Source organism: Buceros rhinoceros, unplaced genomic scaffold (assembly GCF_000710305.1).
Source record: "Buceros rhinoceros silvestris isolate BGI_N320 unplaced genomic scaffold, ASM71030v1 scaffold4471, whole genome shotgun sequence".
Classification (NCBI taxonomy): Eukaryota; Metazoa; Chordata; class Aves; order Bucerotiformes; family Bucerotidae; genus Buceros; species Buceros rhinoceros.
The window spans coordinates 63,419-75,695 of record NW_010392439.1 but is presented as its reverse complement, the minus strand read 5'-3'; the positions used below and the strand labels follow the sequence as shown (position 1 = coordinate 75,695).

General features: G+C 36.6%; 1 protein-coding gene across 1 annotated transcript in view; it reads right to left on the bottom strand.

Moving 5' to 3' along the window:
- Positions 1 to 855: 855 nt before the first annotated feature.
- Positions 856 to 12,277, bottom strand: part of LOC104500763 (R-spondin-2-like) — a 17,274-nt gene continuing 5,852 nt past the window's right edge. The window contains exons 4-6 of the mRNA XM_010144471.1: positions 5,718 to 5,861; positions 4,479 to 4,690; positions 856 to 885 (exon numbers count right to left, since the gene is read on the bottom strand). Of these exons, the coding sequence (XP_010142773.1) occupies positions 856 to 885; positions 4,479 to 4,690; positions 5,718 to 5,861 (386 nt within the window). The remainder of the gene's footprint in view (positions 886 to 4,478; positions 4,691 to 5,717; positions 5,862 to 12,277) is intronic.

Sequence of the window (12,277 nt, the reverse complement as noted above, 5' to 3'; positions counted from 1 at the left end):
CTAGTTAAGCACACTCTTAAGTGTATAGGAAGTGTCTTCAAAGATTAGGTAGTTTTACTCTAAATATTTAAATATTTTTTGCAAGCCAGAATTCTTAACTCCTTGTTTGTCATATTACTAGTAGCTTATCAGACTAAAAAAACCTCATGCAATTCAGTTAACATGCATTTTGCAACTTTGCATATTTATTAGCTTTCTCTATTGAAGCACATATATTAATTTATCTTTTAGTCTTTTCAGTCATAATTTCTGAACATTGATAATGAAATGTAACTACTGTAGAAGTACAGAAAGTCCTACTGGGTCACTTTACTGTCACTCTTCCAGAAGTCTTAAATTCTATTGAAACAATAGAAAGAAGAACGATTACTGCATAAAAAGCCCCAAAACCCAATCAACCAGTACAAAGTCCATCCAATTACATGCACATGTAAAGGCGAGAAAGCCCTCCCACTGTAGCCTCATCATCTGTCCTGCTGCCTTCCTCCTTTTGAGCTCAGGAAATTAATGCAGACATACATTCCTTCTTCATCTCTTTCTTCATGTCTCAAACAAGCATTCACAAATGGCAAAATGATTTGTCCTAGAAATAACAACAGTTTGGCCTTGAGTAATATTCATGTATCAGCCTGAAGAATTACAGCCTGATGGAAGACTAAAAGAAGTAGAGAGCTGCTTTGCTCGCCTATGTAATATTTAATTACTGAGGTAAACTAGGGAAACGTGTAAAAATAAGAGGTAAAATGAATACTTATAATAAATATATGGGAAAACTTAAGACAGACAGATTTATCAGTCTATAGAACATTCCTGCCTGCTAACTTCCCCATTACTTGTAAAGCAATCACTCTTTTTTTAAAGATTCTTTTTTCTTTTTTTTTTTTTCTGAGCTAAATAGGAGAAAACTCCTTATCGAGACTGGCATGAGCAGGAGGTGGCCTGAATGATCCAAGCCATCTTTTTCTAAGTCTAACCTCTCGGAGTATGAATCATGTGACACCAAAGCCACAGGGTGACATACATAACATGAACAGATACACAGATGTGACATCCCCATCTGGTAATAACAGTTAAATTAATTAGTACTGACAATAATGAAATATCACTGAGTAACATACTTGAAATCAATTAGAATATCCTTTTATGTTGCTGGCCTTAGTAGGAAAGAAGTGAAATCATCTTTCACTTGCATTCCAGCTTGTATCTCTACAACTTCGTAAATACTGGGAAAGTGATAGAGAATTCTTCTTCTTCATCAACTAAATTTGTACCACAGCCATATGGCCAGATGGGTAACATCTCAATTCCTGATAAATATATAACTGAAGTACTTAGTAGGAAAACTGATTTTAACTCCACCTCTTCTGCAACCACATAAAAATCTGTTTCGGAAGTTTTTGCGTATTGTGGAACATAAATACTAACTGTAAAATGTACAGAAATAGAAAGCATGTGTCCAAAGCACTTTATTTCACCCTGTTCTACCAAAAACATCCTTACCTGTGCTCAGTTTAATCCATCACAATCTACAACCATCTTAGCCATATGATCCAATAGTTATCCTACACATTGGTGTGAGTTTATGTACTGAGAACATTAGGGAGAAAGGATTTACTAACAGCCTCTGAACCAACATTTACAGGGATTACAGTTCTTCAGTTCCCCAGTAATACTAACCTTATATTTATCTCTTATTTCCTCAGTTTAAAAGTTCAATTACAAAGTTTCTAACATTAGGAAAACACCACATATTTGAAAGCACAGAATCTCTCCCTCAGCAGCCATGACCTGCTTGTTTTGAGCTTCCGTGTAACCATTGTCTCTGCCTCCCGCTATTTCACAGTGACAAAACATTTTGAATGTCTAATGGGGCAACCTGCTAACTAATTTAAATATGATAAAGGTATGGGATCTTAGACCAGCCATGTGTATAATCATAATTAAAACACACTAGGAAGCAAGAGTTTCAAACAGGACAACCTCTTTGGCTGTCTCACCTGCAGAGATCACCGGGCCTGGGAAAGACTTACCCTGGACACTTAAAACACCCCTAACACACTCCCTCCCCGGAGCTTCTTAGAGAAGAGAAAGGAGTTTATACTCTGGCCATGAGTATGATGGCACTGAAGCAGTATTAGGCACCACCATTCAGTGTGGAGAGTTCAAACCTGCAGTTCTGTACTTATTTATTTTTATCTCTGAAAACACAGGTAGGGAATTCCATGCCATGGGAGGACAGGAGAGGACTGTGATCTTCAGGATTTACTGAAGCCCATGGTTATGAAAGAGCACTACAAGCCTTTCATGCTGAATTTGTATTTGCAGCAACAACTTTCCTGATAAGAAAGAAGTGCAGAGATTTGATTAAATAGACTAGGCAATAAATTTCCTACCTCTTAAGAAAGCCCATCACTGTGCCTTTGAAATGATAAAATTTGAGACATAATTCTTTAATCAGTGACCTGAACTGCTGGACAAGAAAATCTGAAACAACCTAAAAGAATCTGCTAAAAAAAGGTATGAATGTTCAATAGCTCCAGCTTACCACAGTCGCAGGAACATGCTACAGCATTCATAAACATGGTGGTCTACTTAAGCACGCTTCTCAAACTATTTAAAACAATCTGAATAAATTGTATCCTAACTAAATTATCAAGACTAAGCCCACACTTGTACGTTTGCCAAGAGTTTTTATTGAAGCTGACCATTGCAGCCATGAGCTACCTCCCTCTATTCACACTGGGTACATAAATCACTAAATCTCTACCACATGGAGTTGAATTGAAAATATTCTGTCATTTTCTCAAATTTTCCACTACAAGCCAAGCTTCATGCATCTGAATGACAAAAAAAGAAAATAATGATTGGAGATTTTTTCACACAGGCTCTTTTTCTTTCTCCCATTTTAGCAGTAAAACATTGCCCCAGCTGATCTGATAACTAACCCCATTTGGGTTTCAGAGTTTGTTAGAAGTAACTGGAACAGCTCATCCACCTCACGAGGCTGCAAGCACTAGTAAGTGTTGCTGCCTTGATGTAGATGCAGCTGACTCGGAAACAAAGCTACTATGAGACACTTACCATTGCAGCCCAAATCAGCCTTGAATTTTACCTTTTCTTATTCCTTTCTATAGAAAATTAATTTTGTAGGTTCCACTCTTCAATGTCTTTGAGTTGATCTAGGTTGCAGATTAACTGTGCTCTACAATATACCCCCGTTCCACTAACACTATGCACTACGTGTGCAGGCATGTGTATATGAGTACGGGGAGAGGGACAGGGAGGAAGAGTGCACAACAGTCAGTTAACCCAGACAAGAGAGAATCGACTTTATATTCTGTTGTGTCAGATTGTGTCAGGGTCCTGAGACAAAAATGAAGCTTGCACACATTTAATCTGTAAGCTAAAAAACTTTGTATAATTTTCACATGTACTGGTGGGCAGTATTTTCAAGCCAAGAGACATATTAAACAAACCCAGAACACAAAGCAAACTTATTTATGTGCCTATTCATCAGGTTATGGCTTTTCTCAGACTCTAAAACCCTTTATTCCTTTTACTTTTTCTGATCTCACAGTTGACCCAAGGTTGCAGCAAAGGTTGGATTAGAGATCTCTTGGAGTTTCTTCAAGCCTGAACCTTTTTTCAATCCTGTAATTCCAAAAGAAATGGGATCTTTATCAGCTGTTGGTCACCTGACTTCTCCTATAAATTCTGAAAATTCTGTAAGTGTTTAGCCTGCACTAGTGAAAGATCACTCATTTTAATTTGAAAGATAACAAAAACTCCTCTCTACCAGTGATGTATCTCCACTCTGGGGTCTACAAAACTGATGATAAATTTGAAACTTCACTTCCCTTTTCAAATTAGCATCTTAAGTCTTATAAAACGATGATAAAGAAATCTCTTTTTTTTTTTAACCTACTTATGGTAATTGCCGTAAGGTGGTCTCACACTGAAAAGCTTGATACAGCTATCACTACTCTACTGGTATCAGATCTATATCATAACTGATCTACAATATCCAGAACACGTAATACATTTCTGCTAATAGTTTCAGCTAACAATGCCATGTGTAACGAGCTTCATTTAATTTAAATACCCATCACAGCAGCCTGTAGAGAGGTTTAGAATCATAATCTTTCCTCCATGCACAGAGCAATTAGTTATCCCACCACCACTATAATTTTCATGCTGGAGCTCAAACTGCAACCCATTATGGGTCTTCTAGGAGTCACCACTTTGAAAAAACCTTAATATCACACCAGGAAAACACAGTTCCACAGTCTGCTGAGAGACTGATCACTCCCACACTGAACCTTTCCCTGGAGTCTTGCTGCACAAATTGGGATTGCCAAGGTACTGCTGTCTTTCAGCCCTGGCTGGCAGAGCAGAGACAGGATTTCCGCCTCAGCTGGGATGAACAGATCTTTTTTTCAAGTTGGAAATAGGATTTCAGTTAAGGAAAAGCCCAAAGCTTTTTGGCAGGGACTATGCTTACCTCCTGGACAATGCCTCACGGCCATTTTACACCGTCTGGATTCTGCAATGGTTGGGCACGGTATCGTGTCTTTCGCTGGCTTCTTCACAATTTGTCTTGTTCTTGTTTCCAGACCCCACTTAAATCCACATGTTTTGTTATTTCTGCTGCAAGTTCCCCACTCACTCCACTGACCCACTTCACAACCTTCTGATAAAGCAAAAGAAAATACGAGTGAGCAATTTTTCAAGGGTTTTTTCCCCTCTTTTTAATTTTTTTTAATTAAAATACCACCTGAAAGTTTTACTGTTAACAGTACTACTGTTAACAGACAAAAACTTAGAAGCAAAAAATCATTTTAGTTGGCATCAACCTGAGCATAAAACCATCAGACTATCAATTTGTATGTATAGATGTCATTTTAGTCCCAAATATTCAAAAATCCTCCTAAAATCATGAGATTGATTTAAATTTTTCTCTTTTTAATAGATAAATTCTATTTGGTTGTCACTTGGATTTGCAAAGCTCAAGAGTTCACATTTCCAGGGCCTCTCCATCACAAAATGAAAGGAATACTCTTGAAAGAAGAGAATTGTTTGTTGTGACGCAATTCCCAGGCTTCGAGATAAAACTCCAAATAGTCAAACTTGAGAAATATTGTGAGAACTGTCAGTGCTGACTCAGAGTTATAAAGTTTATTTCTACTAAAACCACTTATCTGGTCGTTTATATTTGTTACTTGCTAATAGAAAAGGAGAGAGCTGCAGAGAAGCTAGAAGTGAATTTGAAGCCCAGCTGTTACAGGAATTCAATCTGTCTTGCCCTTGGGTTTACCAAGTCAAAATGCGCAGATAGTTTTGTGAGGGCAAGATGCACCAACAGGTACATCACTGACTTAAAGTTCTAATGCAGAAACTGGCCTTCCTGAAATCTTACAAATTCTGAGTTATAAATCCTCATATAAGGTCTTTTACAGTTAAGAGGACAAAACTTTCTGACGCAGAACAGAATGGCATTCTCAAAACGACATATTTCAAAGTTTGGGGAAAATTTTTTTTTTTGCTGTTGTTGTTATTTATTATTATTACTATTGGGGTAAATAAATCTAATCACAATTTAACAGTGAGTATTTCTTGACAGAAAACACTAAGCAACAGCTTAAAAACGGTGCCGTATTTGAACCCGGCTAGCTGGCAAAAGAGCTGCTTCTGCGGCATTGCTGTGCTAGACGACTCACCCACACATTCCATAAGCTCTTCCAAGGCTGCAAATCCAGGGGGGCATCCTCGGAAGCAGCGGCCTCTGTGCGAGTAAAAGCCAGTTTTGCATTTGGTACAAAAGTCTCTGCTAAAGCAGGAGTCGCAGTTTTCTATTCTGCATCCTAAATCAGAAGGATCATAAGGAACAAATGAGACAGTTAAGTTACGGGAGGACTGAAAATGACTTACAGAGCAATACGTTAGTAAAACCAGAAGTGCTATAATGAGGAATACTCTCATCCTGAAATCTATCTACTCTGTAAGAGAAATTACAGTTAACTGTAATTATTTACCACTTTTTCAAGGTCAGGTTGGATAGGGTTCTGGACAACCTGATCTAGTTGAAGATGTCCCTGCTCAGGGCAGGGCAGGGGTTGGACTATATGACCTCTGAAGGTCCCTTCCAACCCAAAGCATTCTATGATTCTGTGATTTTCTCCTACATCGTTTTAGCCCTTTTTTTTTCTTTTTAATCAAAACTGTAGATAAAAACTCTAGTTAAGTGATATTTGAGTTAACTACATCTTTTTAGAGGAAAAAAGTTCAATGTCATTTATTTTTGTGTTTAAGAATTTTGAGGAAACTAAGATGCAACACACTTTTGGGAAGCATGAAAGTATTACATGGACTGTGTTCAGTTTGATATTTGTCACTGAAAGCAGTAAACAATTTTTTTTCCATGAGTTAACCCTATAAATGGCTAAATGAATGCTTTCATGTGTTATATCTGATGTCCATATCTACACATATGCACATGCTACCATGCAAAAAGCCTCAATTTTTCTGGATATAACTCCTTTCTATTACTAAGGCAGTTAATCCAGAAAAAATAACCATTATTAAATGACTAAAAGATATAAAGCTATAATAAAGAGCAAAAAAAATTTGTCTTTTGAAATACTTGAATTCTCTGAAAATTTAAGAGAAATATTGTCTTTAATAGATCACAGACTTACAAGCAGACTGTTCAGAAACATCCTATTCCATACTATAACATGGTAACTTGGAAATGAACTTGGTATCAACAATCATATGTACACCTGAAAAGCAGAAATACTTACATGGAGGCTTATGAAAGGCAGTCATACATACCTACAAAGAAATGCCAGTGAAAAATGTTCCAAAGAATAAAAAGTATTTTTAAAAGCCATTATACTTGGATCAGTAATGAACACTTTAAAATTTATTTAAAAAAAAGATTTAACCCTTCAGCTAACATACTTAATTTATATAAACTACACTACCTGTGTCCTGTCTTCAGCTATCTGAAATCACAGCAAGAAACCTTTTTTATCCATGTCATGCAACTATACACTAATACACTAATCTTTTTGGTCACTTATGTCATTCATTTATTCTTCAGTCTTTTCTAAAGAAAAACAAAAAATCACAAACCATAAGGACTTCTGAAATATTTATTGGTAAATATCCCCTAACAACACTTCAAATTTAGCCAGTCTTTACAAAACAGATTTTAATATTTATTCTCAAACTCCATTCAGGCCAAAACAGGGCATACCATAACACTTACAGTGGGCGGTGCTGGAAAATTACTCTTTGTTAGCAAGTAGGGAAATAGGAGGCTTTTTTTGATCAGATTTCTTGTGGCATTGGACAATAAATTATGCAGATTGCATGAAAATAATAATAAAACAACAAAGGTTTTTAAATGCTGGCACACTTTTCTTTGGTTAGAAGGAATGTGACCATCAGTTCGAAATCTTGCACTGCAGGCTCTATTTAAACTCAACTACACACGTCCTGCATCCTACCAACTCCTGCATCCTACCAACTCCTGCATCCAGCCTCTCTCAAAGGGACCTTTAAAACTTATGTTCATATAAGCAGCACAAGTTGGGCTCCTTATCCACAGTTCAGTTTAGAAGAAATTCCCTTGCATGGTGAGTTGTTTTCACAAGGGTTCTCCAAAGAACAGGAGATCAATGCCTATACAATCACTTCCCCAGACTAATGTGTCTGCAAGGCAAAACAAGAGGTGAGCTGCTCTGCAACAGTTAACTGGAAATCTGGTTTGTACACTCAAGATATTCTGCAAGTATTTTATTAACTGCAATGCTTGAATCAAGCATCCAGTGTGTTTAAATATTCAGAAAAAACATTTGCCTCCTGCCCACCCACACAGGACAGTTTGAAAAGACATGAAGGTTTTTCCAAATCGTGTAATCCAATGATGAGGTGCAGAACAGAACATTAAAACAAACAGAACATTAAAAGAAAAATCAGCATCATGTGACCCTCCCTCACATCCAACTCACGCAAGTATATTTTTTTTTAATAATGTTTTAACTATCGCTTGCAAAACACGTTGGGGAGTAACACTTGAAGTTTTTTGGATGGAATAAGAACTAAACGAAAAACGTTTGGTTGCCTTTCAAAAACATATAAACACGCTTAGCAGGCAAAAGCCTGCCTCACCTTAAGCTGAGGATACCCTCCATAAAACTATCACTATTTAACAGTACATATGCGAATACTCCAAATTGAAACATTAAATGAATTAATTAATCTTCTTTGAGTTTCTTGATCACGCTTCAACGTTTCCATCCTGTTTATATTTGCCTTCTATGCCAGTTTTCCTTTGTACCACAGTGGAGTTCTTGTCATGACAATTATAGTTTGGAGGCACAAGTAGGAGCTCCTGGGTGAAGGTTGAGTGGAGATATCCACCAAGGCAGTTTATTTTCAACTTTTTTCCTATGAAGATAAACTACTCCAAACAATGAATGCCTATTATTTAATCTACATCAGATGCAATTTAGGGAAAAATACTTAAAGAATATTAGGAATACTTTAAGAACTCTGCAATTAGAACGTTAATTCACCAGAGTGATATTCACCACAGTGCTTGGAGTTACTGGGTGCTAATCATAATGATATTTCACTCAGTAACAGACCACACCGTAGCTGAAGATCAGCAGGGAGTGACAACTCCTTTTTGACATCCTCCATAGAGTTAAACCTTGCAGATTTTTTTTTATGAACTTAAGCAGACTAAACTAAAAATCTAAAGAAGAGCAGTACTCCAGAAGTTAGAAAAGCTAACTTTCTAGAAGTCTAAATTTAATCATAAACTGTCACAGCAATGGTTATAAAGAAAATTTTATAGCGTTTATTACTTTGGGTGCCTAGCTTCACCTTATTACATGGTTTATGTGTTTTGGGGGCAAATTTTCTTTTTTTTTTTTTAATAAAAGAGCTATTAATAAATTATTTTAACTGTGACAGAGGTTAGTAAGTTAGAATAAATGAATTTTTTTTTAATTCTCCTGCTTTTACAGCTAAATTTACCAACGTGAAGAGATAAACAGTACACATTTTTAGCTGGACTTGTACAGTTATTTGATAATCTATTATGAATATTAAGATACCTTGGTTTGAAAACAAATATAACTGTGCTGAATTTTTTTCTTTTTGTTAATCAGCATCACAATCTATGTGAACTTTATTAAAAATAGGTCTTAATGGAAGTATATTGCAGATTCCTAAAATTGGATAATAAATTAATAATTGAGTATAAAATCTACAGGTAAGCTGTTTCAGTAATTTAAAAAACAGCATTGTAAAGAATTGTTTTATCTTTTATACAAAATAATATTGTAAAATCCAAGGAAATACTGTTTAATGACCTGGACTGCTTCTGGTGATTGTCGCAGTTTTCAAGCCTTCAAACTTTCTGATCTCAACACCTTATGCCTAACTCTGGAGAAGGAAAGCAAAATCTTTCCTACTTTTAAAAATTCCTATCTAAATCCTTTTAAATTCACTAGTCAGCTTACCAATATAATAAACTGGAGCAAGAGAGAGATTCTGTTTTCATCTGGAGAAGGTTCTTGTCAAAAGCAATTTTATTACTTCAATTTACTAGCCATAGAATCAATTGCTTTTCTCACCAGTTTAGTGGTTTCATTTTCTACATAATTTCACTAGCTAAACCATGTGGCTCTTATATTCTTTTTATTCCACTTAAAAGATTACCTAGAAATTTGCAACACCAAAAAAACACCAAAGGAAACAAGACCAGAAAACTTGAGCTAACTATGGCTAAGATTTTAGACCCAAGGAGCTCTTTAGATGAAAGACATAAATAATGCATAATTTACAGCATTCTTCAGAAATGTCTTCTTTTTTTCCTTTAAAAATAAACAGAAAATGGTTCCCACCATAGGTTTCCAGATAGAAAAGGGTAACTGCCTGAGAGATCTTAAAAGCAGTAGGGAGGAAGAGTCTGAAAGTGGCATTTCTGGGGACACAGGGAAAGATAAAATGGGTTGAGAGGAGAAAGAGTTGATAAATTCAGTCCTGCAGAAGAACCTCAGAGAGCAATCACATACCTTTGGCAGGCCTACCATATTTGCAGGGCAACAATGACAGTGTTGGAAGCGTAATCTTCAGAACCTGAGAGTGAAGAGGTAAAGGGTGCTTCATTGCTGTTGTTCCCACTTAGCTAGCAACAAGTGGTCCGTAGGTCAGGCGCAGACACTTGTGTCCCTACCGCTTCCTTCACTCATATTCAATTTCCCATGTTACCTAATGGGTCTGCTTCCTACCAGACCTCAGACCCCTCCTATTCCTGCTCAGCATTCTGACTCCTGATACCCACTGGTCCTATTACCCTCTACCATAGCCAGGACCCCTCAGACATCACAACATTCTTACAGCAACTCTTCCAGTGATTCTACCTTGCAAAACCAGAAATTCAAATATTTGCTTCCATCCTTTCACTTGAAAGGTATAAAAAGCCACCCCCATATGAAGATCACACATTTTCCTCTGGGACCACTCCTCATATAAATGGACTTTAAAAAGCACTCGGGGAGGCCTAGGGAAATCTGCTGGTGCATCTGATTAGCACAGCCCCTTTGTAAACAGATGACACGTAAAACTGTTAGGCCATACTTCCCACAAAAATTGTATGTAAATGCTAAAACATTCTGACCTCACTGAAATCCATGGCAAAGATCCAAATTGCTTCAGCAAGGCAGTTTTAAACTACTTACTTACTTATCCCATCAGATAGACCAGAGCTCACTACAATGACTTTAATAGGCACAATTAATATTAAAAGCCCTAATGAGATAATCTTTCATGATATATACATATTTATAAAGTGAAAAGTGAGAACTGAAGTTAGAAGAGCTAACTTTCTAGAAGTCTATTTTCAATCACAAGTTGTGACCGGAGTGGTTATAAATCCACAGCTCCATGATTTCACCTCCCAGGGAAAAGGGTTTGAAGCCAAGATGAGATGAAATTAGACAGAAGGGCTTTCCTCAAGTACTTTTAGTCTTCAGACAAAACAAAGTTACCCCTTTGACTGAGCTCTGAAACGATTTATGGAATAAGATATATAACTTCTCCAATGGAAAGTCTTTTGCTACTGTACAATCTCTTAATTTAGGCTGACAGGAGAGTAAGAACTTGAATGATTGACATTCCAGTACAGCACAAGGGTAGATGTAAAAGTGCCTCCATGCTTGACAGTAGTTAAAGAATATGCCCAAGAAAGAAACAACTCCATGAGCTAATACTCATGCGCCACTCCTCAGTCAGTGGTCAGGAAAACTACCAAACTGAAGGACCACATTCTTTGGTTCCACAGAGGAGAAAAATTAAAAAGGATCATAGAATCTCCCCTAAAAAAGGCCATTGTCAGAAAAGAACACACAGACGGAGATTTAAAACATCCACTTTGCTTACTGAAACAGAGTAGCAAAAGATAAGTTATATATAGGACTTAGCAGCCAAAGTCCCCTTTTTCTTGATTTTCAGTGAGCTCTTGCACCCCAAGGCACCTCAGAAATAACCTTCTTCTGAAGCGTTCTTGGACATACACCGGATTTTTTAAAAAAGTAGTAGCTCTGATCCATGTTTCAGTTAATCTTAGGGCAGACAATATGATCTACAGGAAGTGCATTTAGCTAGCCACCAACAAAACATTTGTATTTAGGCTTTATAATCTCATTTATAATGAGATTATGCCCAAATGTTCCTCTGCCATTTACTTGAATATCATAAAAATCAAATCTGACTGACGTGGATGAAACTTACAGTATTTTTAGAAAACTACATAAATGGTGCATTAAAGAACTCTGGAAGGAGAAAGCCCGGATTACAAATCATTCCCGAATTAGAGACGTTTTCAGCAGATGACTACAGTGATATTAAAAGATTTTCATGACCTGCTTTGGCTTCCTGACAGTCATTATAAGCCACTCCTACTCATTCTTCTTTTAAAATAAGCATTAAAGTATTGACAGATTTGTATTTTAGAGAAGGAATCAAAAGCCCAGGAGTTCAAAATACAAATTCAGATATTGAATTAGATTTAGACTCAGGTGCATATGCCTGTTGTAAAAAAAAAATTTAAAAAGAGTATGGGCTCTAGTAAAAAGCTTCTTTCTGTACTGTAATTACAGAAAATAATTACAGCATAATGTTACCAAATCGAATACTATACTTCCACAGTAAATGCTTACAAGTTGATGCAGCTTACAAGTAGATGCAGAATAAGCTGAAT